This window comes from Pseudopodoces humilis, chromosome 15 (assembly GCF_049639895.1).
Source record: "Pseudopodoces humilis isolate 2021_Gansu_Grassland_sample_001 chromosome 15, ASM4963989v1, whole genome shotgun sequence".
Taxonomy (NCBI): Eukaryota; Metazoa; Chordata; class Aves; order Passeriformes; family Paridae; genus Pseudopodoces; species Pseudopodoces humilis.
The window spans coordinates 8,069,861-8,094,180 of record NC_142214.1 but is presented as its reverse complement, the minus strand read 5'-3'; the positions used below and the strand labels follow the sequence as shown (position 1 = coordinate 8,094,180).

At 38.7% G+C, this 24,320-nt stretch overlaps 1 protein-coding gene across 2 annotated transcripts; it reads right to left on the bottom strand.

The window, feature by feature from the left end:
• Positions 1-891: 891 nt before the first annotated feature.
• Positions 892-24,173, bottom strand: WDR44 (WD repeat domain 44). 2 transcript variants are annotated; one of them, XM_005526192.2, is made up of 20 exons: positions 24,053-24,173; positions 17,682-17,715; positions 15,157-15,231; positions 14,041-14,671; positions 13,316-13,446; positions 13,129-13,221; positions 12,069-12,205; positions 10,981-11,064; positions 10,553-10,659; positions 9,416-9,567; positions 7,887-8,025; positions 7,727-7,791; positions 6,365-6,478; positions 5,444-5,566; positions 4,350-4,541; positions 4,106-4,207; positions 3,732-3,847; positions 3,160-3,287; positions 2,394-2,525; positions 892-1,954 (listed from the first exon to the last, which is right to left on the bottom strand). In XM_005526192.2, exons 1-20 carry the CDS (start codon positions 24,124-24,126, stop codon positions 1,860-1,862), a joined length of 2,724 nt encoding a protein of 907 aa, XP_005526249.2. In that variant the 5' UTR covers positions 24,127-24,173; the 3' UTR covers positions 892-1,859. The 2 variants fall into 2 exon arrangements, with proteins under 2 accessions (XP_005526249.2, XP_014110848.2); XM_014255373.2 differs by lacking the exon at positions 24,053-24,173 and adding an exon at positions 21,791-21,846.
• Between the last annotated feature and the right edge of the window lie 147 nt (positions 24,174-24,320).

Sequence of the window (24,320 nt, the reverse complement as noted above, 5' to 3'; positions counted from 1 at the left end):
ACACAAAAAAACCATACCCCAAATCCCCAGTGCTAAGCCCATATGCCTCTTCCTCCAGTCCAGACTTCTAGTTCCAGACAGGAAGGCCACAATGTGCCAAGACTCTGGAATTGAGGTACCTGTGAGCAAAGTGATGGCATTTGTATTGTACAAAGCAGGTTCTTAACTTGTATGAGTCAATAAATATGTAGAACGTCCATAACAAACCCTAAAAGTGTCTGGGAACAGCTCATGGAAATCTCAGTCAGTTACAGTCTTCTACACAATATGGCAGATATTATAGAAACTGATTTTTGGAGTTACAAGCCAAATGTCTTCTTTTACCACCTCCTCACTTCTGTCAGTTCAGTGGAGCTCAAAGTAACAAAAGAACCTTGTGAGAGTTCAGCTTGTTTCATCCATGCAGGTATTTTCAGTTCTGAGTCAAACTCACCCAACTGTGTTAACTGAAGATAATTTTATATAACGTGTGTAGAATTCTTGTATCTATTCTGACTGATGATAAACCCCTTGCCACTGCCTTCCTTGTCCAAGACAATTCTATACAAAGCCATAGCCAAATCCACCTGAGTAGAAAAGAATTAAAAGGTGAGACTTGCTTCCTGCCTTTCCATGTCTTCATTCTTCCACTAATGGGAAGTAGAGGATTCTGTGCACACTTTTGAAGTGCCCTCCTCATGCTAAACAATCATATAATTACTCTTATTTCTGCTTAATACCCAGTTGCAGTACTCCATTCCCCATTCTTTCAGAAATAAAGGTGTGACAAGATCAGGAAAAGTAGAACTCGGAAGGTAACAAGCACCTGCAGGATCAATGATCTCAGAAACAGGTCAAAACTACTTTAGACAAAAGGCAAATTAACAAATCAAAATGGAAAAGAAGCAACAATTTCCAAGTGTGTGACCAAGTTTAATGATACATTTGTTCTCTGAAACATTTGACCATCAATAACATTTCATGGGCTATGATACCCAGAATGTTACTTCATAGGTGTTTTATATGAATATTTACAAAGACTTTCAAAATTCAGTGGCACTAAACAAACAAGAAGAACTTATAACTTTAAGCTACAATGCTTAAAAAATGTAAACAGTTTATTTTACATAGTTGTAAAATATAAGAACTTTCTAATGCAGCTTAATTTTATCTGGAAGGTGAATATATCCTGGTGCCCGTGAACACGGAATGAGAGAATTCTTTACACAAGTATTGTGCTCCAGTGTGCAAAAAATTATATATAAGAAAGGAATCTAAAGTCCACAACAATTAAAAGACAACAAAAAAATTTTCACGTCCTGAAGTTGAGAAATTTATAAAAACATTTACACATGTTTGTTGACCCATCAAAACTTGCATAACTTAAAACTGAATATTAGCTACTACAAATTCAAGATCTTTTGCAAATGGAATTTTGTGCAAAGATCGGACTACATTATTCAGCATTTTTCCAGCCTTCCCTTCTCACCCCAGTTCCTGACATCTAGTGGCCACAAGCACCACTAAAATGCTTTTGACACAGGTTCCAATTCGTGCTTCTATCCCAAAGGCACACACATGTGCAAACACAGTTTTGTGTAGAAACCTGTGCAGGTTCACAATGACACTGCAAAATTTGTAGAAAGTTTAGTCTAATGTTTGGCAGGATTATTCTTACACATTCCTTTCTATCCTACAAGCCCAGGTGTTAATAGGCACACTGCTTTCCAAGGATCCAATATTTGAGTAGCCTTAAAATAAAGATTTAAAAATAAATCAGCCTGTAACATTATTATATTAGATACTTTGCTTTTGCCTGCATTATTTATGGAATTTTAATCCCACAGTACCATATCTTTATGCTGTCAGTTACAAACCAACTAAGATACATATTTCTTTTTGTTTATGAAGACTTTAATTGCTCCAGTAAAGTCAGCTGATAAAAGCACTTCTGTGTGATCTGTCTTCAGAGCTCCTTAACGGGAAAGAGAATAAACTGTTAGTTCATTAAAAACACATATATAAAAATCACACTCTTATTAAAATAATGACATCACTGTGATACCCTTCTTTTATCATATTCCTAATTTCTAGCCAATATTTCAAGAAACATCTGCATTTCTCAGAAAGAAACCTTTCCATTAATGGCTGGTGCAGCTCTACCTCCCAACAGCTCCCATGTAAAAGAAATAATCCTAAAGTACTTAGGATGGCAACTCCTCTCATCTCACATCCTCAGCTTTTAAGAATGCAGCAGCTGCCAAAATGTTCAAGGAGGAATGCTAAGTTGGAATATATATCCATGCCACTGAAAGGACTTTTCTTCTCAAGAAACCCCCACCCAGATTGAAAGTATTCCTAATATTTTCCTGCTCATACCATGGTACCAAGCAGAGTTCATCTTAAACACCTACCAGAGGGTATGGTGTCTGATATCTCACAATCTTCTCCTTTACTTTCAGCTTCTTGCTTTTCAGAAGTTTCCAGTGACACCATCAAACCAGGATTTGGAGCAAAGATTGCAGAGGTGACGACTGCATTGTGCGCTTCAGAAAGACAATCCAATTTGATTACCTTGTTTCAAGAATTTGTTAGTTTTACAAGAATAGCAGGAATAAGTTCTAGTAAATATACAAGATTCTCAGAGCTAGTGGCATCAGGTAAACTCAGAATTCAAGGAACAACTGTCATTATTCTATAATCTTAGGGATTACAGAAGAAGCTCTAAGTGCTCAAAACTAACTGGTAAGAGGTCCAAAACACATTTGATAAAAACATGGCCCACATTTCCCAAAAACTTTGTGTATGTGGAGCAGATGAAAGAGCTGCTCTTTTATGCTCCTGTTTATGTTTTTAGCCTGCTATGAACGAGAAAAAGCTTGCATTTGTTTTAAAAAGTCACTTTTCCATAAAGGATTATGCGTTGATAATTAGTTTGATTTCCACAATCAGCCAGCAAAACATGACATTAATTCCAAATCTCTTACTGAAGCTGGACAAACTCTAAGCTACTCTGTCTCTTGCCATTCCAGAGAAAGTCTCCTGTGAGCAAGGATTCCTGACCAGTGACTATGCATCCTGCTAAGAATTTGTTCACACTAAATGCATAGCAAATAAAATACTTCAATTTTCAAATTACATGAGTTTCAATAAAACAAAGATAAAAAGCTGATTTTTTACCTTTAATGCCTTCCCAGAAATCATTTCGGTCTCTTCTTACAGATGTAAACTTGCTCAGGTCATGGTATGTACTCCAAATGTAGACATATTTATCTTCTGAACCACTTACAATGTACGTAAAGTCATGGCTAAAGATTCAAAGCAGGAAAACCATTACTTTTCCTACCTGTTCAAGCATGCATTACAGTAGCTCTGCATCTGTAAACTCTGACACTAACTGGGCTACAGCCCAGTAAGTAGGAATGATTTAATCTGGGAAATTCATCTGGAGCAGGGGGACTGTGCAAGATGATCTCCCAATGCAATTTCCAACCTCAGTTCTAGCACAGCAATAGTGCAACCTCTGCACTCACAGCAATAGTAATGGCACACATCATACTGTCCACAGGATGCAACCGCATTCACTCACCCACAGGAGACCCCAGCTCATCACTCTTGATCACAGCCTTTTTCTACCTTTGCATTCTGAGCCTCAGTTTCATGCCAATATAGATTATTTAAACAAAACTCTCTGTGCTTCTGCCACAGCATTTCCCAAATCCAGCAACTCCATTGTTTCAATACTGTCTTACCTAAAGCTGGCTTTGATTTGGCTGCTGCTGTTGACATAACCTTTGTACTTCATAGATAGAGACAAATCTCTTAGGTCATACAACCTGATTCTGGAATCATTTGATGTCACTAATATCTAGAAAAGAAGTAACTTAATTTAGGAGTGGAAACAATTAGCCATCTAACTATTTTTTCACTTGCACATTAATCAGAGCACAATGTCATTAAAAGAATATCTACTCTATTTTACCACTATTTAGTATTGTATTAGCCTAAATCAGTAAAGAGTAAGGCTCATTTTAGTAGTGTTAAAAGATTTGGCACAAACTTACTAAGCATTAGATGTAAATACCAGAATTCAGTACTGGGCCAAAGCTGCACTGAAAGACAGTACCTTATTTTCTCCTGGCAAAGGTTCAATGCCAGTTATTTTTCTTCCAACTCTATTTCGACCTCTGGTAGAACGCACATGTATTTGTGTGTGGTACTTCAAGTGCTGAAAAGATATCAAAACAAGTCCCAGTTTGAAACAATTGTGTAAAAACGTGCTTCAAGCTCTAACAAGTTTTGGTGTTTAAACAGCCATGACTTCGAAATCTGTTGTTTAACATAAAAAAATCCAGTCTCAAAGTTTTTACCTCTGTGTCATAAAAGATGCATCTTCCATCGTAGGTGCCTATGACTGCATATTTGCCATTCTGACAGAAGTTGGCAGCTGTAATCAACTTTGTCTGCCCATCTACTTCATTCCATAATGCCACTTTTTTGTCAGGAATGTTCCAGAGTCGGAGTTTTCCATCCAATGAACCACTTAAGAAGTACCTGTCATCCTGAGAACACACACAAGGTCTCCACTTGTGCTACAAGTAGGTCTCTGCCTTCCTTAAAATCTTCCCACCCCATTTCCAAACAGTTTCTCTACAGAATTTCCCAAATAAGAGCCCTCAGATGAGCTGATAATAATGTTTAAGAAATTTGTGGCAAACAGAATTCAAATTCTTACAGGTTTTTGACAAGATTAGACACATGCAGTTATACCTCAGGTTAGGAAATTGCTCACTATTAGCACAGGCTTTTCTACCTGCTCAACACTCATCTTGCCAGGAACTGAAAGCTCTTTTCAGTTTGCCATACACCTACCAGTTCTGTATGTTCAGGGAATACTGACAAACACTGTTCTTCCACTTGAGTTTTATTAATATTAGGAAGCTGGATTACAGTATTTTTAAAAAATTATAAAAATAAGTTGAAAGTAATCTTGGAGGCCTCTGATCCACCTCCCCTGCTTGTAGCACAGACAGTTCCAAAAGTTTGATCAGTCTGTAGTGGGTTATATTCTGTCAAGTTTTAAAAATGTTCATGGATTCTGTGGTCTCTGGACAATCTGTTCAATCTCATGATGATTTTTTCCCACAAATATTTAATCACAATATCCCTAACTGGAAATTCTAATTTTTCACGATGTTTCTCTACACTATACCAGCTGTGATGCTATAGCCAACAGACAATTCACTTTCTACTTCATTTACACACAGTTAAACCCCAACAACAGTCCCGGTGAAGTTCAGTGAAGATGAACACAAAGTTCTGGAACATTATCCAGGAGGCAGATTTCTGAAGTGCACAAACTATTACTCAATCATTTTATTTTTTTAATTAAGAAAAAAAAGGGAGTGGAATGTTGTAATTTTAAATTCTACCTCTCTAGAAGTAAGAGGGCAGTTACACTTACCCTTGGATGGAAAGCTATGGCAGTGACAAAGTCTATATGCTGGAAACAGCAAAGACATTCTCTTCTTGATATATGCCATAATCTGACTGTTTTATCCATAGAAGAAGAAAGCAAGAAGTAATTCTGTGAAACAGAATTGCAGTTATTAACAGACATGAAAGTAACTGGAAATACAGAAGCAATTTGATTGGCAGAGTCTTACCAACTTCTATGCTGCCATGAAATTCAGCATTTTAGTTTTTTCAGATAAAAAGGTTTATCCAAATTACCATTGCTGATTAGTGCTTTCCTTAAGAGCTGTACACTGACCCTTAGTCACATAAAATTTCTGGAAGAATCTTAGTGAAAATGAATACTTGGAATATAGTTAAAGTATTCAGAGAAGAAATGGCACGACAGACTTCAGAGATGCCTGAGATGCTTCAACCAGACTGTGTTCCTAAAAGTACAACTGCATTCCCATGTGGAGAATTATCTGAATAAGTGTGATGGGAAACAAGGTAATTCTCTAATTGTAAAACAGATGTATGTATTCAGCAACTTCACAACTTCCCTTTGCACAAAAAGCAAAGCATGCTGAAGACAAGAAAAGCAGTAACACCATAAAACAGAAACCACACAGCTCAATGGCAAATCCACCCACATAAAATAATTTACTTTCATTACTTAATACACAACTGTAATTGTTACTGGCTTGTTTGGTTCTTTTTATGACTACTCTTAATTACACAAGCACAAGAGGGTTGCTCATTTTATTTCAAGTATTTCAACTAGAATAAATGTTGCCTATACAAACTTCTCTTAACTTCAAGGATCATTTCATACTAGATGTATGTTTAGATGTATGGTTCCAGTGGCAACTGACAATAGAAAACAAGGAAAAGACAGAAGAACTGCATAGCTTGTATTAAGGTGCCTTACTTTAGACCAGGAAAGATCAAGAAGATCTGCTGTGTGGCCTTTGTATTTGCAAAATGGTCGTTGACGAAATGGGGCATTTTTATCATCTGGGTCTTCATCAATTCCACTGCAAATCTATCAGAGAAATGTATAGAAATATTACCAAATATTAGTTGGAAAAATTAACAATAAGGCATTTACTGCCTAAAAAAAAGTATAAGGACAATAGTAATTTGAACAACTCTTACTACTTTAAAATAAACAGCATTGCACTAATAAACAACCAAAGTAAATGTCAAGTACAATGGGCTGTGAAATATCATCCTGAAATTGCAAAATTAAGAAGTTCTAAACTTTCCATTTTTCAGCTCTTATTCAGTGGGATCAGTTTGACAAGAATTTAAGCAAACACCTGAAGATAAGCTTTTGGAACAACGCATATCAACCTTAAAAACTGTGTTCCACTTCAGAATATAAATTGTGAGTTCAGGTTTCCAAGTTTCTAGTGCATATCATGAGTGACAACGTCCTAGTAAGAGACCAGTTCAGAATTAACAGGTGTAAAATAGTAACTCAAAAAAGCCCTATAAGTTCCTATACAAAACTTCTCCAGGAAAATAAACCAAACACAAACCGAGAAAAACCCAACCACTAAAAACAACATCTCTGGTGTGTGTGGCTCAGCAAGCCCACGCATTTACATGAGATAAAGAATGATTGCTGGCCTCCCTGCTTCCCTCTCTGCCAAAACAACACACACTAAATAACACTACTGCCAACATCTTCACTTAAACCCTGATTTTGTCATCTGTTTCTTACACTACTGGAAGCCAAAACCAGAAAAAAAACCCACCTTAAATACATTAATTTTAATGACAAGGTTTACTATAGTATCTGGAAACTCTATAAGTAAGAGTGTCTGAATACTTTTCTTCAGTCATGTTCCTTTTCTACACAGATGTGAAAAATTTAAATATGTCAAGTATCATTATGCTTCTGAGAATCCCATTGGTCACTTTGGCCTTCCTCAGAAAAAACATCTAGTCAGACATTAACCACAAGTAATAGTCAGAGTTAAAACAATAAGACAGGAAATTCAATGTAGGGTTTTTCCCCATAGCAATTCACTTAGCAATCTCCTCTGGCAAGAGGCCACAGCACAGCTATGCAGATTTTGTAATGCTTTAAATTCAATGATGGGCTTCCTTGCTTGCACCCCTTGTACACGGGACTAAGGTATTTGATTGGATATCTATTGATATGACAGTTTGATAAAAAGACACAAGCCAGGAGCTCCTTAATGTGTGCTTGGATAAAGCAACAATGAAGATCTGGCACTACAAACCAGACCATCTCTTACTTCCCAATACCTTGTGTACCTACCCCTGCATCGGTGTCAGACTTGGAAGAATTCAAACTCTCTTGAGAGGGAGAAGGGGAGACACGGCCTGGAACACAGACAGAAATACCATGGTCAACATCAAGTTCCCGAACACCCAGAATTTCTGCTGTTTCAGAGCTCTAGCCATGCATAGAGAGATACCTTCTGTGTTGTACTTCATGCGCATGTTATTGAAATAGTCAAAGGCATTCTTCAAAACCCATATCCTTACTACATTGTCCTGCCCTGCAGATGCCAGTAATCGACCACAGTGAGAAAATTTCATTGTCCAAACAGCACCCTGTCAAAATAAAGAGATGATTGTTTTAGTCACAAAAAGTGCTTTTCTGCATACCAAAAAGATTTTCTACATCAACTGACAAGATTTTAGACGTACACGAGATACCACAAGTAAAATAAACTCTAGATCAAAGCAGTGATAAGTAATTGTTAACACTGGTGAAATGTGCAACACATGTGAAAAACAGTTTGAAACAAAAAGCCCACAGGGCAGATGATTGCAAGAGAGGAGTTACAGGAGGTCAGCACTACCACAGAATTCCACATAAGACTCGTACAACTGTCTGAGGGACTCAGAACCTCCTGTTTGTTTTGTAGTATTGACAAGTACTTGTAGCTGCACTTGAGGTTTGCACGCTTTTTTTTGAAGTAGAAACTGTGATTGGTTACACCAACTGGCAAGGAAAATGGATACAACATATATTTGTTATGTTCATAATTGGCATGAAGGTTTTGCAAAGCCTCTGATGATAACAATTATTTCTCCACTGCGAAGTCCAAAGAGTTACTAGTCAATAAAACATAACCACACAAGCAGTATCCCATTTCCTCTTGCTACTGAATAAAGAGCTACTAGGCATTTGACTCCACCAATTTGGAGGCATTTCCTAGGTTTAAGACGTCAAACTAACACAGATGACCAGCAAAATGAAGTTCATCAGTTGTGGATGACAAGCTTGGAATCTCTGGTCACTGACTACTGTAGGTCATTACCCTCAGCCCAACACTTAAAGAGATGAGGGATTACTTCAAATATCAGACAGCTGCTGTAAGCAGAACTTTGGGAAACTGGGAATACTAGAATGTATTCCAGACTCCATAGGGAAGCATGCACACTTCTAACAGTGATGGATAGGTAGCTTTTCTGCCTGATTTGCAACAGGCATCTGCAAATATCCTATCATGGTTTCTCCCCACCTTATCATTCTGATCCACATGCTCCATTAACCTCTCCTGACTTTTGCCTCCAAAACCTATTAAGCATTTCTGTTCAATACTTGTGTTCATCTGTCTAATAGCCTAATTTATTTACTGCTGAGCAGGTCAAGCTTGCTGCTCTGTGCTCAGCTCTGGTAGTGGAAAAGAGCCTATTTCAGCCTAAAGTTGTAACTGCAGGAACCAAAAAAACCAAATACCACTGATGCCATAGCTCTTCAAAGGACAGCTCCAGAGAATCCCTGGGAATCCTACACGAGTTTTACCCCCCTGAATATCTGGTCAAACCAGCCAAATTTTCATTTTTGTGCCAGACTATTATTTTCCAGAATGAAGGTTTTCATGGAGAATAAACCTGACAGTCATTTTTGGAGGTCAGCAAATAGATGAAAATGAAAAGTTGAATCTCAGGCTGAACAGATTCAGCAAAACCACAGATGGAATTTGAGACCTACCATATGCTCTCCACTGAGATCCTGAACAACTTTAATTTGTTCAAAATCGTAAGGTCCCTTGAAGCCATGTGCTGCTTTGAACTTAACTGGTCTTGTATAGGGCATCCCTTCATCATCACTGGAAGAGGGATCATCTTGATCTGTGTGAAAGACTAAGAGGAATACAAATTCAGCACTACATATTGCAGCATCCATTTAATCTATTAGTAAGCTTTCTGGTAGCAGATTAGTCTTGAATTAGACAATTTGTATAGGCAATTTGAAGATCTTAAAGCAAAATAATAAGAGCAGTATTGCATCAACATCTAAAAATACATCTGCATTAATTTTAGGCTACAGCAAATCCAAATACTGAACACCGAAAATAAGAATTGCTGTCAATTTTTGTTCTGCCCTTTTCTTGGCACCTGTCTTGCATTCATTAGATCCTACACTAAGTGATTTCTCTCAGTTTAATGTGTGCTGAAAATGAGTCTATTGGTTTCTTCTCCCTGAGTACACTGCAATGGCCTGGTGATTTGCCCTGGAAGTGTAAGAATTGCGAAAGAGCTGTGACCAACAGCCAGTGGCAACATAAGACACTGAAGTGCAGCAGTTCCATGTCACTTATCTCAGGCTGTGGTTACACCAGCTTGCTGCAGCACTAGAAGTCTGTCTGAAAGATAAACTGATCAAACAAGAAGGAGAGAATTCAATTGTAGCTGGGAAATCTAACAAGATATCTGAGATATCTGATATATGAGAATTCTAATTGTGTCACTGGTTGCCAGAAAATATGACTTACTAAAGTAATGAAGATAATCCCCACTTCTACCTTTGCTGGAATAACTTTCCAAAAATGTTTACATTTTGGTATCAAAACTTCTTTCTAACAGCACAACAAAAAATCAGAGCATTAAGCTAGTGTAGTTGACAAGGTCTCTCAACTATTACTTTACAAGAATTTATCCTTGTAACCTGGTCATCTCAAAATACCTACTAAGCTACGAAGTTTAACTCTAAAAAAATTGTATCACCAACTGTAGAACAGTGGTAGAATGCAGCAGTGTATGTTCCTCTGCCAGCTTTGATTCCTAAAAGCGCAAGGATAAACTGACTATCCTATTAAAAAAAAAAAAAGGATTAAGTGCCACTTACCTTCATCTCGAACACTCTTAACCTTATTTACAGCACGTTCACCATATTCTTCAGCAAGGTGCTTTGCTTTCTTTACAGATTTGCCAAGGAACTTTTTCAGTTGAGTCCTTAAAAGCAAAGGTACTTTTTCAACACATAATAATGGAAAATTCTCATTTTTTTGCTACTACGAATCAATAATTTTGATTTTAAATGCAATCTTATCTTCTTTTATTACTGCTTCTTAAAATAAGCAGCAAATTTGGCAGCAGTCATGCAATCTTCAGTTCAACCACAGAGCTACAGGCTTATGTAAAATCATGTATCACTTGTAAAGTGATTACTCAAAAGGTAACTGGTTCAGTAGTCAGAAGGGAAGCTTCAGCTTAGAAAAATAAAATCTGTTTTTTCTTTCTACAGAAAGGAAAAAAAGTAAAACAGCATCTTACGTTTTCTGTTTTAACCTCCCTCCATCAGTGTCAGTTTGCTGTGTCTGCATTTTGTCTTCATCATCAGACTGTGCTGCATCATTACTAGGAAATACAGAAGTGACTGTTTAATGGGATATCATAATGAATCTAAATCGAGTGAAACATTATTAAGTAGGCTGTGCATTTTAGCATCCATCTTTATTCCACTATGTAACACATTGAAAAAACATGGACATTATTTTAATCACATAATAAACAGGTCTTTAAGCTCTTAGGCATCTTGATACTAAAGCTGCATACACTCTGCAGGTGCCACAGATACATTACTCCCTGCCACAAATTTCCAACTTAATCTTATAGTGACACTTTGAAAGCTAAGAGCAGAAAAAATACATTAAATTACTAGGAACTGGTAACATGCCACTTTGTTCTCATATCTTGCTTTCCAAAGATCAAATAAATAAACAGCTGTTAATTCTGAAATAGAAGTTTTTTTCACAAAAGAGTTCTAGAGAAGTAAACTTTTCAATAATATACCAATGCAAAAAACCTAGAAATTGTCTGATGTATAAATTCATATAGGCTTTTGAAAAGAACATCTAGACTGACACAATTGTCTGATCATTAAGCACGTGTCTTTTTCTATCAAAGATTGCAAAAAACTCCATTTTACGTATTAGAAGCATCTAAAGCTCTATTAAGAACAGGTAAACCTAAAAGCAGTCAGCTGTACTAATGACAACAGATCTTCAGAGAACAGTCTCCTACGAAACACTGAAAAAGGTACAGGAGGTGGTGGCATGAACATCCAGTACTTGAATGTAAACTGTGTTTAATTCAGCACAGAAATGACATTTAGTACACCAAAGGCTAACTGGAGATCAGTGGGTTTTCAGGTGCACTTGCTTGTCAAGTCCCAGCAATAACTTTTAGTTAAATTGAGAGAAATCAATAAGGAGCCTGGTTCATTGAGAACTGGGAATTAGCTCAGATTAGTCAGACAGATGGATTTGGGCTCTTTTTACCTGCACATGAGCAGCTTCTGTTTATGCAAAAACTGTGAGAGCAACAGCATCTTATGAGCTGAAAGTTCTCATGATTCATACCTGACGTATTCTTTAGTTCTCCTCATGATATGCAAAGTCAGAGGATTAATGCCTGTTGGTAACTTTTCTTCTGCCAAACTTAGAGGTATTTCTTCACCTGTATCAAGGTTTTTTATCATTACACTTGCTAGAATCTCCTATGAAAAAAATGTGTAATGAAGAGAACTTGATTAGACTTGAAAACCTAAAGCAAAACAGAAATCATCAAAACTTACAAATTACTTAATGATAAGTTCTGTAGCTCAATATATATTTAATTTACGAAGACTAAGTTCAAATTAGTGCGTTAGTGCAAGCATTATAAACTACTAGACAAAGATGAACAGTTAATATCACAAGCTTCAATTTCAAAAATCAAAAATGCAGCTATGGAGACATCAACCACTGCCTGATACCTTTCATGCCAATATCAAACATATTATGTAATTAAAAGACATTGCAGTCTTCCCTTTCCCACTCTAGCTGCTGTATCTTAGGTTTAGCCAAAGGCAAACTTACCATACAGAGAGAAAAGGAATTTAGAACTGACTAGCACCCCAAAGGAAAATGTTTATTTGGAGTATCTCATGAATGCTTACATAGGTTCAGGAACAGTTAAAAAAAGCTGTACGGTGATAGACACAAATGAAAATTTGAAAAAGCCAAATATCATCAAGATTTGTGGAATTATTAACTGAATAAACTATTTTTTAGTATGAGGAAGATAATTTTCCTCTTGCTGACTCCTTCCCCTTTTAGACACATGATAAAATTCCAAGTTTGCTGGTGTTCTCTCCCATGAAAATCCTTTAAGGTGTTTGCATAGCTACCAACACAAACTTGATGGCATTTCAGGTCTGTTACAGCTCACACTTCCAAAGACTAATGCCACACATGACTCAGGGGACACAAAGTTCTTTGGTGGACAAAGTCAGCTGTGCCATCACTCCTATTTGCATTCCTGGTGACAGCATGGAGTCGTTCAGAGAACAAGGAGTGACCTGTGACTACGACAATTTGTTTAATGCACAGGGAAAGCAAGCACAAAGGTGTACTGTGTACAAACCACAGCCACTGATACCTCATCTGTGAGCTCTCTGCCAGAGTTAGATCTGGGTCTTTGTGGTCCAAGTACTTCATTTGTTATTTGGCCGTCAGCTGCTTTCCCGTTTTCCTGAAATGGTGCAGATATAGATTACATTATCTCTACTGTAACACTGAAGCAATAGGAAATGTTAGTTATCAAATGTACAACTATTTCCCAATACCTGTGCAGTGACAATTTTATCTCCACTGGTTGCACTGGCCAAATCCAAGGAAGGCTGAGAATCTTTGGGCACACCCTCTGTCACTGAACTTGAAGTTAAAAGACCACCAGCTGTGAAGCTGTCTCGAGAAACTGAAAAGAGATTTATTAGAAAGAAAAGCATAACACTTGCCATAGGCATCAGATCCTAATACCAGTTAAAGGCCTGAACACCCTTTCTGACCAGTTTGTTATTTCTTAATGATCAACTACCACCAAATCTAACTTACAATTATATGTACTTCATATACAGTTGAAGGTTCAGGCATGATTTTACACCTAGGCCTCTTAAGCTTCATTAACTTCTTTTTAATAATCATTTCCGTAGTAACCCAGGACTACTCATTTTCATAACACCTCAGTCCACACTCTGACTTGCATTTCTATGCAAATACAGACCACACACATTTTATTTGAAGTAACTGATTTTTAGCTTATGTATTGATGAGTCAACTTCTCCTTGCTATAGCTACAGCTATTTTAGTAGGAAGTCTTACTTTACAAGAGAGTCTATGAATGAGGAACACTTCTAAAGCAGAAGGGTATTCATTGTAATAAGCTAAAATTGTTAAAAGATTTTTTACCCATCAACTAAAGTAAAATCACAGGACTGAATAATCCTTCACTCAAAACACAAAAAATAGTAACCCTGTAGATAAGTAAACCCATCTAAAATAGAATACTTGCCTTCTAAAACAGGTTTTTGTACTTCAAAATCCAGTTCACTCTTCTTCTTCCGGGGTGGTGGGGCTGGCCGTGCAGGGGGGGGAGGTCTTGGGGGAGGAACATTTGTGGGAGGTGGGGGCCGGGCTGGGACAGGTTTCTTTGTGCTCGCAACTATGTCAGGCTCTACAGTCAGCTGCCTTGGTGGCTTTGCTGGGGGCATTTCTTCTGCTGTGGAAAGGTCTTTGGTAGATAAATCTGAAGCCACTTTTTCTAAAGTATTTTCCTCTTTCTTGTCTGTTATATCCTCTTTTTTTGAGGTTTCTCCTTTTGCTTCAGTTTCATCCATTTTATGGTCAGTTGCATTTGTTACTTTTGTTAGTTTATGAGATTCCTGTTGGTCAGAATTAAACAAAAGCTTCCCAGACTCCAATTCAGCATCCTTACACACACTCTGATCCTCTGGTTCTCTAGTGTCTTCTGGTAATGGTATTTTAGCAGCTAGTACTTCTGGGACATCACTAAGGATACCTGCTCCAGAAGTCCAAGCATTTGCATCTGAAGTTGGAACAGTCAATTCATTTTCTCTAGAAGCTAAAGACTCATCCTCTAGTTGCTGGGCCTTCTGGCTTTCTTCTATAATACTGTCAATAATCTGGAGAAACAAAATAAAACCATTCTACCAGCTACCAGCAGGCACTTCCTGGGTACATAAACCAGTTATCCTGCACAACACCCACAGGAACTCTTCCACTGAAGAGTTGTTTTATATACAAGATGAATTTTGTTTAAAACAACAGAACCTTGGTGCAGAAATGGGCATATTCAAAAGACAAAACAAAGTGAGTAATTTTCAGTCTTCTTTAATATACTTGGAGAGAAAGCTAGAAACAAAAGCTGTTCACTCTACAAAGTTCTCATGTACTGCTAAATATGATTCTGTAAATTATACAAATAATTCAAAACTGGTGAAGCCTAAATATGTTTTTTGAACACTTTGATTTTTACCCTTTAGATGAACATTCTTACTATCATTAACAACTAATTCTAACCTATGGTAGTTTCAGGATGAATAATGATCATTAAATTAAATAAAATTTTTAGTGTGATGCTGGAAGCTCAAAGTAACATTTAACTAACCTCTTTTGAATCATCTTGTTTCATTTCTCGTACAAATGTTTCACTTCCAGCTTTGTGTAGTTTATTGTCCATATCCTATAGAAGAAAAAGTTGTAAGACAAGGGTACTAACTTCTTCAGTAAGATGATCTAACAAAAATATAGCTCCAACAAATTAAATAGCATAAATGACAAGAAATCTGCTAAATTTTCACACATTACTGCTGTCAGATGTTTAAACAGTAATGCTCAGTACACATGAGTAGTATTTCAGTCATGCACAGAAAGGCTGCACACCATGCAACAAAATAGGCAGTTGTATATGAGAGGCTGCAACCTCAACTAAAATCAAACTGAAGGCAGCATGAAGTTCAGAAAAGCAAACACATGTAATAATCTGCAGCAAGGAAATTCCATATTAAAGTATTTTCTCTTTTGTTTATCGGCTTTTAGGCAAGGATGCAAGAACTGTGTAACAGCCACATACAGCAGAAACCATTTAGAAATTTCCAAATTAGGGCAGGCAGCTCTATCAAGTGGTCACAAATATGCTTCTGTGGCTCTAACATGGAATCTCACATTCTACAGTTATTCCTAGTGCACATTGTATATTTTAGCCATCAGTTATCTTCATGCAGATCCTTCCAAAATCCAAATAAGCTGGACTGGAAATATTCTATTTGTGAGTAAATATTTTAATCAATTCCTGCAAAATTTTAGGCTCAGAACCACAAGCAGTTTATACCATAGTATCCTGCTTTTAACCTCAGGTGATACAGACCACTAAGAACTTCATCATACACCTTCTCTTCTACAATAATTATTAGAATCCTAAAGAATTTGGGTTAGGAAAGAAAAGTACCTTTAAAGACCATCTAGTCCAATGAAAAACCACAACATCACATTGTCCATAAGCATATATATCAGCAATATCTAAAGTGGAATCTGATAGAATCCCTGACATCGGAAAGGATCTGCAGAGATCCAGTAGCCCTCAAAGCAGAGCCAACTAGAACAGAGTATTTTCTATCATTTGTCCCTGTTTTTTTATTTAGGGTGACTGGTTAGTACAGATATTTAAGAAATTTCTCCTTAGACTTTGTCTAGACTCTCAGACAGCTGAACAGAACCTTTAGAGCATCCTAACATTACATTTCAAACTCCTCCCTGCCTCAAACTCTTGCTGACATCCATCTTGGAGAGCTCTGACCTAAAGAAATGGCATATTGTGCAAAAGCAGCAGCAATTATAGAAAAATTCTTCCTTCCTCTCCACTCCCTCCCCCTCCTGCCACAAAGTGTTTCTAATCTAAATGCAGGCTCTACTTTGCTTTATTACTAAAACCTATCTTCAAACATATGATGACTTAAGTGTAATCAGTGCCTACAGAAGCCCATTATATTAATTTCCAATTCTGTTGACATTAAACTCACACACCTATTAAACTTTGGACTAAGGAAATATTTCTCACCCATTCCAAGACAAACAATATCATTAGTCACACATTGACTGAAGTGATATGATACCAAGCAGAGAAGCTACTACTTTTCCACCTTCAGAAATTTAGCTTTGAGCAAGTGATTTAGGAAGATACTTCAAAAAATTAAAAAATCTAATAGCAACATAGAGAACTTCACAGCTAATAAATAATGAAGACATTAAAGTTAGTTTTGAAGTTCATTGATTGCACAGTTTAGTGAGAATGATAAAACAACATTGCTTGGAAGGCTTACACATGTAATACTTAATTATTAAAGGGACATTAAACAAAATACAAAATGGGGGGTAAGGCCCTGTTCCTTAAGAGATATGTCTAGATATGGTACCACTGTTAAAATACTATTGATTGAGAGCAGAGTACTGCTGACAGCTCAGAAACATTAGCTTCACCAGGATTTCCCAACACTTTCCAGACAAAACTACAAGCCTTCATTAGGCAGAAGTGTTGTACAGCACCACCTTTGGCCCTTCTGAGACCAGGAAATGAGTGTTATTTGCACAAGGTTCCAGCTCCTCACCTATTCACTGTGTGCTGGATTCAGCTGCGCTGTCACTATGCACAGAATACCAATTACCTGCGTGGGAAGTGGCAATGCTGTCTCATTAAGCTAAATATAGTGTTTTATCTTCACATAACCTAGAGGGGAGGCTTCTGAAGTACAAACATTAAGATCTTTCTTATTTTGGAGACAGAAGAGAACACAATCAACTATTCATATAAATCAAGACCAAAACTCAGGTGGCTGTAGAGACTTGTTTACTACTCACAAATCACTTGAAAGAGGGCAGTTTAGTAACCACATCCAGCTTAATTAAATTGCACATACACATTTCAGAATAAAATGAGCTTCAAGACACTGTGACATACCCTAAATAAAAGGAAAGCTGGAATTGCAAGACAAGCACAATTGCTACCTACAACAAGGAAAGTCTGTCATTTCCTCTGTGTGCAGATGTCAGGGGCACTGTAGCACATCTGCATTAGGTGGAAATACTCAACCCTGTGTCCATCAACAAGCACTTGATTGATTTTAAGAAGAAACTCACCTTTACTACATGTGTTCCAACTTTTGTTGGTGACCTGTTAGAAAGAGAAGATAGTTAGATTTCAAAGACAGTAAGCTTTGTTTTAAACAGTTTATAACACAGCCTTCCTTTGCAGGAAGTGTATACTTGACAACTTAAGATGAGCAAAAAAGTGAATGTTTTGCACATCACTTCTATAAAAATTCCCTACTCTATACCACACACAGATCCACAGCTTCTACAAACTCTAAGAGTTTGTCAGTAGAATCTTCTAGAAATCACCTATCACCCTTTTCTAATAAAAAATGTTATTCCAAGTATAAAACTAAAAACATTTTGCATTACAGAGAATTTAAAATTAGCACGTGTATGCCAACCATTGGGTAGACTTTAAAGAAACAAAAACTCTCAGAAAGCAGAAGCACAAACACTCCAGTACTCTGCAAACCAAGTGCCTGAATCCTGATCCGTAGAGCTGGCACTATCACAGCCACTCTGCCCTTCAGACTCTGTAGCAAACCTAAGATCTTGTTTCTAAGCAGGACATTTGGTATAAATAGAGACAAAATACATTTTAACAGGAAGGAACCGGTGTGCGCTGTTTTCCAAAATACACACTTTGAAATACACACAGTGACTTTGCAATAGCAACCACTCACACACCACCTCTCCTAACACTAATTACATGAAAGAACAAGCTATCTTAGGGGAATGGTAGCAAATAATTACTTCTTGCCAAGTCAATTCAATTAGTGGATGGTCAGCTCTTATTATATCCTGAACTTACATCTTCTACAAGACTTTCAGAATTCTGGAAGATATTTAACATTGAGTCACACTGCTTACTCTGACTACAGAATCTTACTGATACATAAAGGAAAGGTTGGACCAGATGATTTTTCCAGGCTTCTTCCACCCTGAATTGTTCTATGATTTTATCAGTTTGTTAGTCACAAAAAGAGACAAAGTTGCAGATTAATTCCCTAAAAGCTTATTACCAAATGAACTACTTGCATTCCACATATATCCCAGCTGACTACCAAGATCAGTGAGACTCTGAACCCCAAGTATCACCTGGCACCAAGCAATATAGACAAGTATTGAGATTTCAGGCTCATTTGCCCCTCCTGCCTCCAAAGTAGTTTTAAGCAACAATATTTCCTGAAAAAACCCACAACTATTTCCACATTCTTTTTAAGAATTTCAGCTCTTCTCTTTACCGACTGGAAGCATTTAATCACAGAAAAGCAAAGATCCCATTTATAAAGCAGAACTAAGTAAACAGAGTACAGTGGATTGGTACATAAAAACTCTATCATTGCAGCTAATTTAACATAAATTTACATTGAGATGATTCTGTCCAAATATTAATTTCAAGTGCACAATATCTGTGACACTGTTTTGATGTATAATCCTCCTAGAAAGCTCTACCCCGAAGTGCAAGAAAAGAAAAAATTAATATTTTTCCCAGAAAAACAAGAACATTTTTTGTCTCACAAAATACATTGCTGGGAAAGGCCACAGCCTGTGTGGGTTTTCTGGTTACTGAAACAGTTTCACTTACACTATCAATTCTTGGATATCCTTAGGAGTAGCAGAAATGTGTCACAGTTCATTAAATCCATGAGATGACTTGAACAATGAAATATATTTATAATTATGACATTAATGCCTAGGCTTCAGCCAGGGTCCTATTTTACAAGACACTGCTTAGACTCAACAACCTAAATAAGACAAATCCCTCAACTGTAAATAGATATTTCTGTTTTCTACTGTGACACTTCCCAATAATTAGCCCCTCACTTCTGTTACAGGCAATTCATTCCTACGCCGGTTACACAAAATAGGAGGCTCAAAAGACACTGCTACTGTTTCAGATTTCTTCAGCTAATTACTGTTGCAGAAACTCTGCACTCAAACAAAACCAGATGTTACTTTCCACTCTCAGGCTACTCAGCTGGGAAAAAGGTGCTTGAGTAATAAGGGTTACACAACTCGCAGGTGTAGAATTTAACATCATGCTGATAGCTTGACATAACCTACACACACAATTAAGGAGAAGCTTTACCAAGGAATTTACATGCTTTTAAAATGTTGCAAAGCTTCCACAATGTTCGGCAGAACCCCCACTTTCAGATCAGTTTGTAATACAGCCAGGTAAGTTCAGTGGCTTGCCTGAGAGGACTTGAGCTGTGTGTCTGTCAGCACCATTGCTCCCTGATATGTGAACAGTCACTGCTTATGTGATACTGCATTTACACAAAGTCAGCCAGCTCAGGAACTGACATCTTTTGTAGTTCAATACGACTCTGGAATAATCTTGTCCTCCCAACCACCTGAACTTCCAGCCTTCTCCACACCCCAGTTTTACTTTAAGCCCGTAATTTTCTGCCTGCAGTGTATGAAATCCTTGCATTTTTAAAAAGCGTATATTCAGTGGCGAAAGTGTATGAAAATATTTACATAAGATCAGCCCAAAGATCACATATTGATTTGGCTTTGAAAGGTCTGGCAGCACATGAAAACTGACATATGCCACAGGAAACATAAGGCAAAAAATAATCTGTATGGACATTTACTAAGAAGCGGGATTTATAAACTGATAGCAACACATCTTCTAGACTGCATTTCATGTAACTTCTAAATTATCTTACATGATACCACTTTTACACCAGTTTAACAAAGGAAGGCTTCAAGGTTATCTACAAAGATTAAACACAATTCAAAGGAATATCCCATTTCACCTGCACAAACAGATGTCTGATTAGCCTGAAAGTCAAATAAACTCACAAAGAAACGTTTTTTTAAATTGTTTATCCCACAATCAAATACATCCTCATAGTGACCAGACCACAGGAAGCTCCCATTCCTACTATCAGGTAGCTCCAGCATAGCACCTGTTTGAAGCATGCTTCACATTTTCAACATGTTGTTAAGTTTTGTGGCAGAAAACAAAACATTCAGCCAATCAAACAAAAAACAATGTGAACAGTGGCCTTGGGCAAATCCCAAACTGACAGTGCCTGCCCTCCTGGGAGGATGTACATTGTTATACAACAGGTGTGCTAGCAAGCAGAAGGGAAGGGATGTGCAGCACACACAGAGCAGCTGTGCCCTGTACAGAACATGCAGGTTCAACAGCCAGCGCAGGAACTGTATTCACCGCTGTCCTGCACACAACGTTCCCTCTGACCTGCGGCTGCCCTGCGAGCTGTAATTACTCCTGCTGCAGCTCTCCTCGGCAGTCACACCTTCAAACCTACAGAGATTCACGGCTGCAATGCACGCTCTGGGCTGCCCTAGGGAAGCTCCTGTGTGGAAGCTTCAGCAGACTCTGAATGCAGAAATGCATCTGCAGCCCTGAACACAACCAACACTTCACACTCCATCTATTTGCTGCCACGATCAGCTTTGCACATTGAGTAAAACACACACACACACACACACATACACACAGAAGTTGTACTAAGCATCTCCCACCTGTCAATGAGGCTCAACCTTACCCGTCTTCCTACACAGAGGAACACAAGATTCTTCAGGAAAAGCATCAAGGCAACTTCTAAAACAAAGGACTACTGAAGTTACAAGTCGAGAATTTAAACAAAAGTACCAGAGGACATTTCTCATTGCTTACACCATCTCTTTCACTTGGTTTCTCATAACAATTTTTAGAATACAAGCATACTAGGAAAAACTTGTCCCCCACTGTTAGGCATATGAAGTACAAACCATTAGGTTTGGAATTCTTGATTTCAGAGTGGGTGGATCACTTTTCCTATAAATAAAATATAGAGGATCTGTCATGTGCCTTACTTCATACTTTCCTTCTCTCAAAACTGATATCCTCCTGCATGGGACTGTTCAGGCCTCTACATTTCAGCATATTTTCCTAAATTTTTCCATGGTTATAGTGTTTTTAAAGCAAATGACAGAAGTTAAATAGGGGCATCTGCTGTCACACTACCCATCCCTTTTTACTCTGGACTTAGTTATCCAACAGATGGACACTCTCTATACATCCTCTCAAAAGCAGAATAACAAGTAAAAGGGAAGATCTAGAGCAAAGGGGAGCACAGAAGCCTCACCAGAGGGGATACAGTAGTCTCAAAACATCTCCAAACACACCTCACCTTAGTCATCACTCCAGAAGTGCTACTCCAGGAACACTACCTCAGACCATTCTAATCTGAAAGAAACACTTTGCATTAGGTTCTGTAATTTCTGCTAATCAGTTCTTAAAAAGCACCAATTACAGATGTACTCAAGAATAAGGATATGATGCTTTCCTTGAGAGGGACTCAAGCACCAGTAATTTAATGACTTAACAGTGTGAATTGGGAGCCTTCAACTTGAAAACTCCACTCTTACAGACCAGACAATTAATAAAACAAATAAACAGCAAAGAAGTCAGCAAGCTGACGTGAACACTTGGCATCACTTTCAGAGTTTCTCTATCGGCAGCTATTGAACTTTCCCACATAGAACAAAGGGAGGAAGCTACAAACCTCACATTTTTAATGAGGGCAAATATATCTATGCTGCTTTGCTGCAAACTATTGCTGCCAAAAAGGATTCCCAACTGATTTTACTGTTCATCAGAACACTGAATGCAGGAGGAAATATCTGAAACTGCAGAGGGCAATATGTACTCATTTTCAGTTACCTTGCCTGCAACAAGGTTTTGATTTTTTTTTGTGACCCCCAACTCAACATCATTACACATGTAAAATAATATACCAGCCTGCTTCCTAGAAGTGTCCAATGCATGTGTGAAATTAGCTCTTATGAAATCTCAAAGCTTATTTTGAGAAAATACTGTCCATATTGTTAGATTCAACAACAGACTGAATTACAGACCAGTAGCTATATTGCAAACTAAGCTCATGGATGTCACCTCCTTACTTGACTCAGGCTCACAGAATTCTATTGACTCGAGTCAATGATGCATTGACACAGGTTATGGAAGAGCACTAGAGAAATTAAAAGCATCTTTCACTTTAATTTCTAGTGAGTGATTTTGTATTTTCAAGTTCTGCTTAGATAGAGGTAATGGAAACCTGTAAGGCCAGGGGACACAGCATTTATCTGTATTAGACAAAATGTGCAGTTGGGCAGATTTAATAGCTCACTTCTACCAAATGATCTGCTTCCCCTTTCTTGTTTGTGGCCTCTAGTCACACTAATCCTTTACCTTCAACCCTATCCTGTCCCAGCCCCGACAGATTCCAGCTGCTTTATCTAGTTTTTGCTGTTTCTAGTTTTCAGCTGTTTACTTTGAGTTAATGCAACTCAGAGAAGAGTTTGATCGCTATTCCTAGAAGAAGGTAAGCAGTTGGAGAAAAACACCCTTTCAGTATAAGTACTGTTAATTTGGTTTATCACATCTTGCAGAACTGTAGTCTAAGATGTGCTTTTCACCAGGCTACAGCTAAGTAGCTAAGTTCAGAAAAACTTTAATACAGGATCTGAAGGTGAGGAGAAAACATCTAGCTTCCCTTCTTGTAGGCATTCAGTGACCACTGAGTCACAGCTTAAAACAAGCTCCTTAGTCCATTATTAAATCTTCAAATGCATGGATCCCACAATCCATATCTATTACTCTATAAGCAAGCCATATGAAACCTTATCCTACCAAGTTAAATAATGCAGAGGTTTGGTCCAGGCTACATGAAAAACAGAACTGATATAAGCCACAATCTGCCCAGCACACAACCAGAAAGAGAGATTTACAAGAGGGAGCAAATTTGGCTGACACCAACACCACGGTGCCAGGCGTAGTTCTGAAGTAGCATCACTGGGATCTACATCACAAAACGCTGGTAAATCTTCACTACCGGAATCAACTGGCTAAAGGCGAGAATCGTCAAAGTGACACAGAATTACGGATCTGTTAGGGTTGGAAGGCACCTCTGGAGATAATCTAGTCCAATCCCCATGAAAAACACTAAACGTATTAAAGATACCACTAAACACAGAGCACACCAGAAGTTGTTCTTCACGCAGCAACATCTGCCTGTTGCTGTCGAAGCTCGCTCGCTTCTCCTTCCTCAGAAAATGTTACTTTTATCGCATTTCAGGGATTACTCCTGTCGATCCCGATGCCATCTCCGCACGTCTCCTCCCAGCACTACAGCCGCTCCCGCCTCAGGAAGGCAGGTATGATCTCATCCTCTCACGGCCACTGCCGTCCGCACCAACCCCGAGCGCCGAGCGAGCCCCGCTCGGTTCCCCTCACCCTCCGCGCTCCGAGCGGACCCCGAGCTCTCCGGAGGGGCCGCGGCCCCGCGCTGACCCCGCTTCCCCCCCACACCCCGGGAGCTGCCCAGGGACCGCGGGGCCGCGCTAAGAGAAAGAGGGAGGGAGGGAAGAAGGGCAGGGCAGGGAGAACTCACGGCGCGGGGGAGCCCGCGGGATGCACGTCCTCGGGCGCATCGTAGAACACCTCGGTGTCGCTGTCGGACGCCATGGCCGGGCCGGGCCGCCACCTCCGGGCACCGCGGGCCGGGCGGCGCCGCGCGGGTATCGCGAGAGCGGCCCGGCCCCGCCCCCACCCGCGCGGAACTGCGAGAGGGGCGGGAGGGAGGGAGGGGCTCCCCCCGAGCGCTGCAGCGCCCCCTGGCGGCCGCGGTGAGGGGGTGAGGGGGAGCCGCCGCCTCTCGG

Bases quoted from the DNA above. Each gene is read 5' to 3' on its own strand.
- WDR44 (XM_005526192.2), bottom strand. From the start codon at position 24,126: ATGGCGTCCGACAGCGACACCGAGGTGTTCTACGATGCGCCCGAGGAC. The intron at 4,542-5,443 runs GTAAGTGTAACT...GTGTGTTCTCAG, and splicing joins CCATAGCTTTCCATCCAAGG to GATGACAGGTACTTCTTAAG. The intron at 1,955-2,393 runs GTAGGTGTTTAA...TTTCCCGTTAAG, and splicing joins ATCAGACACCATACCCTCTG to GAGCTCTGAAGACAGATCAC.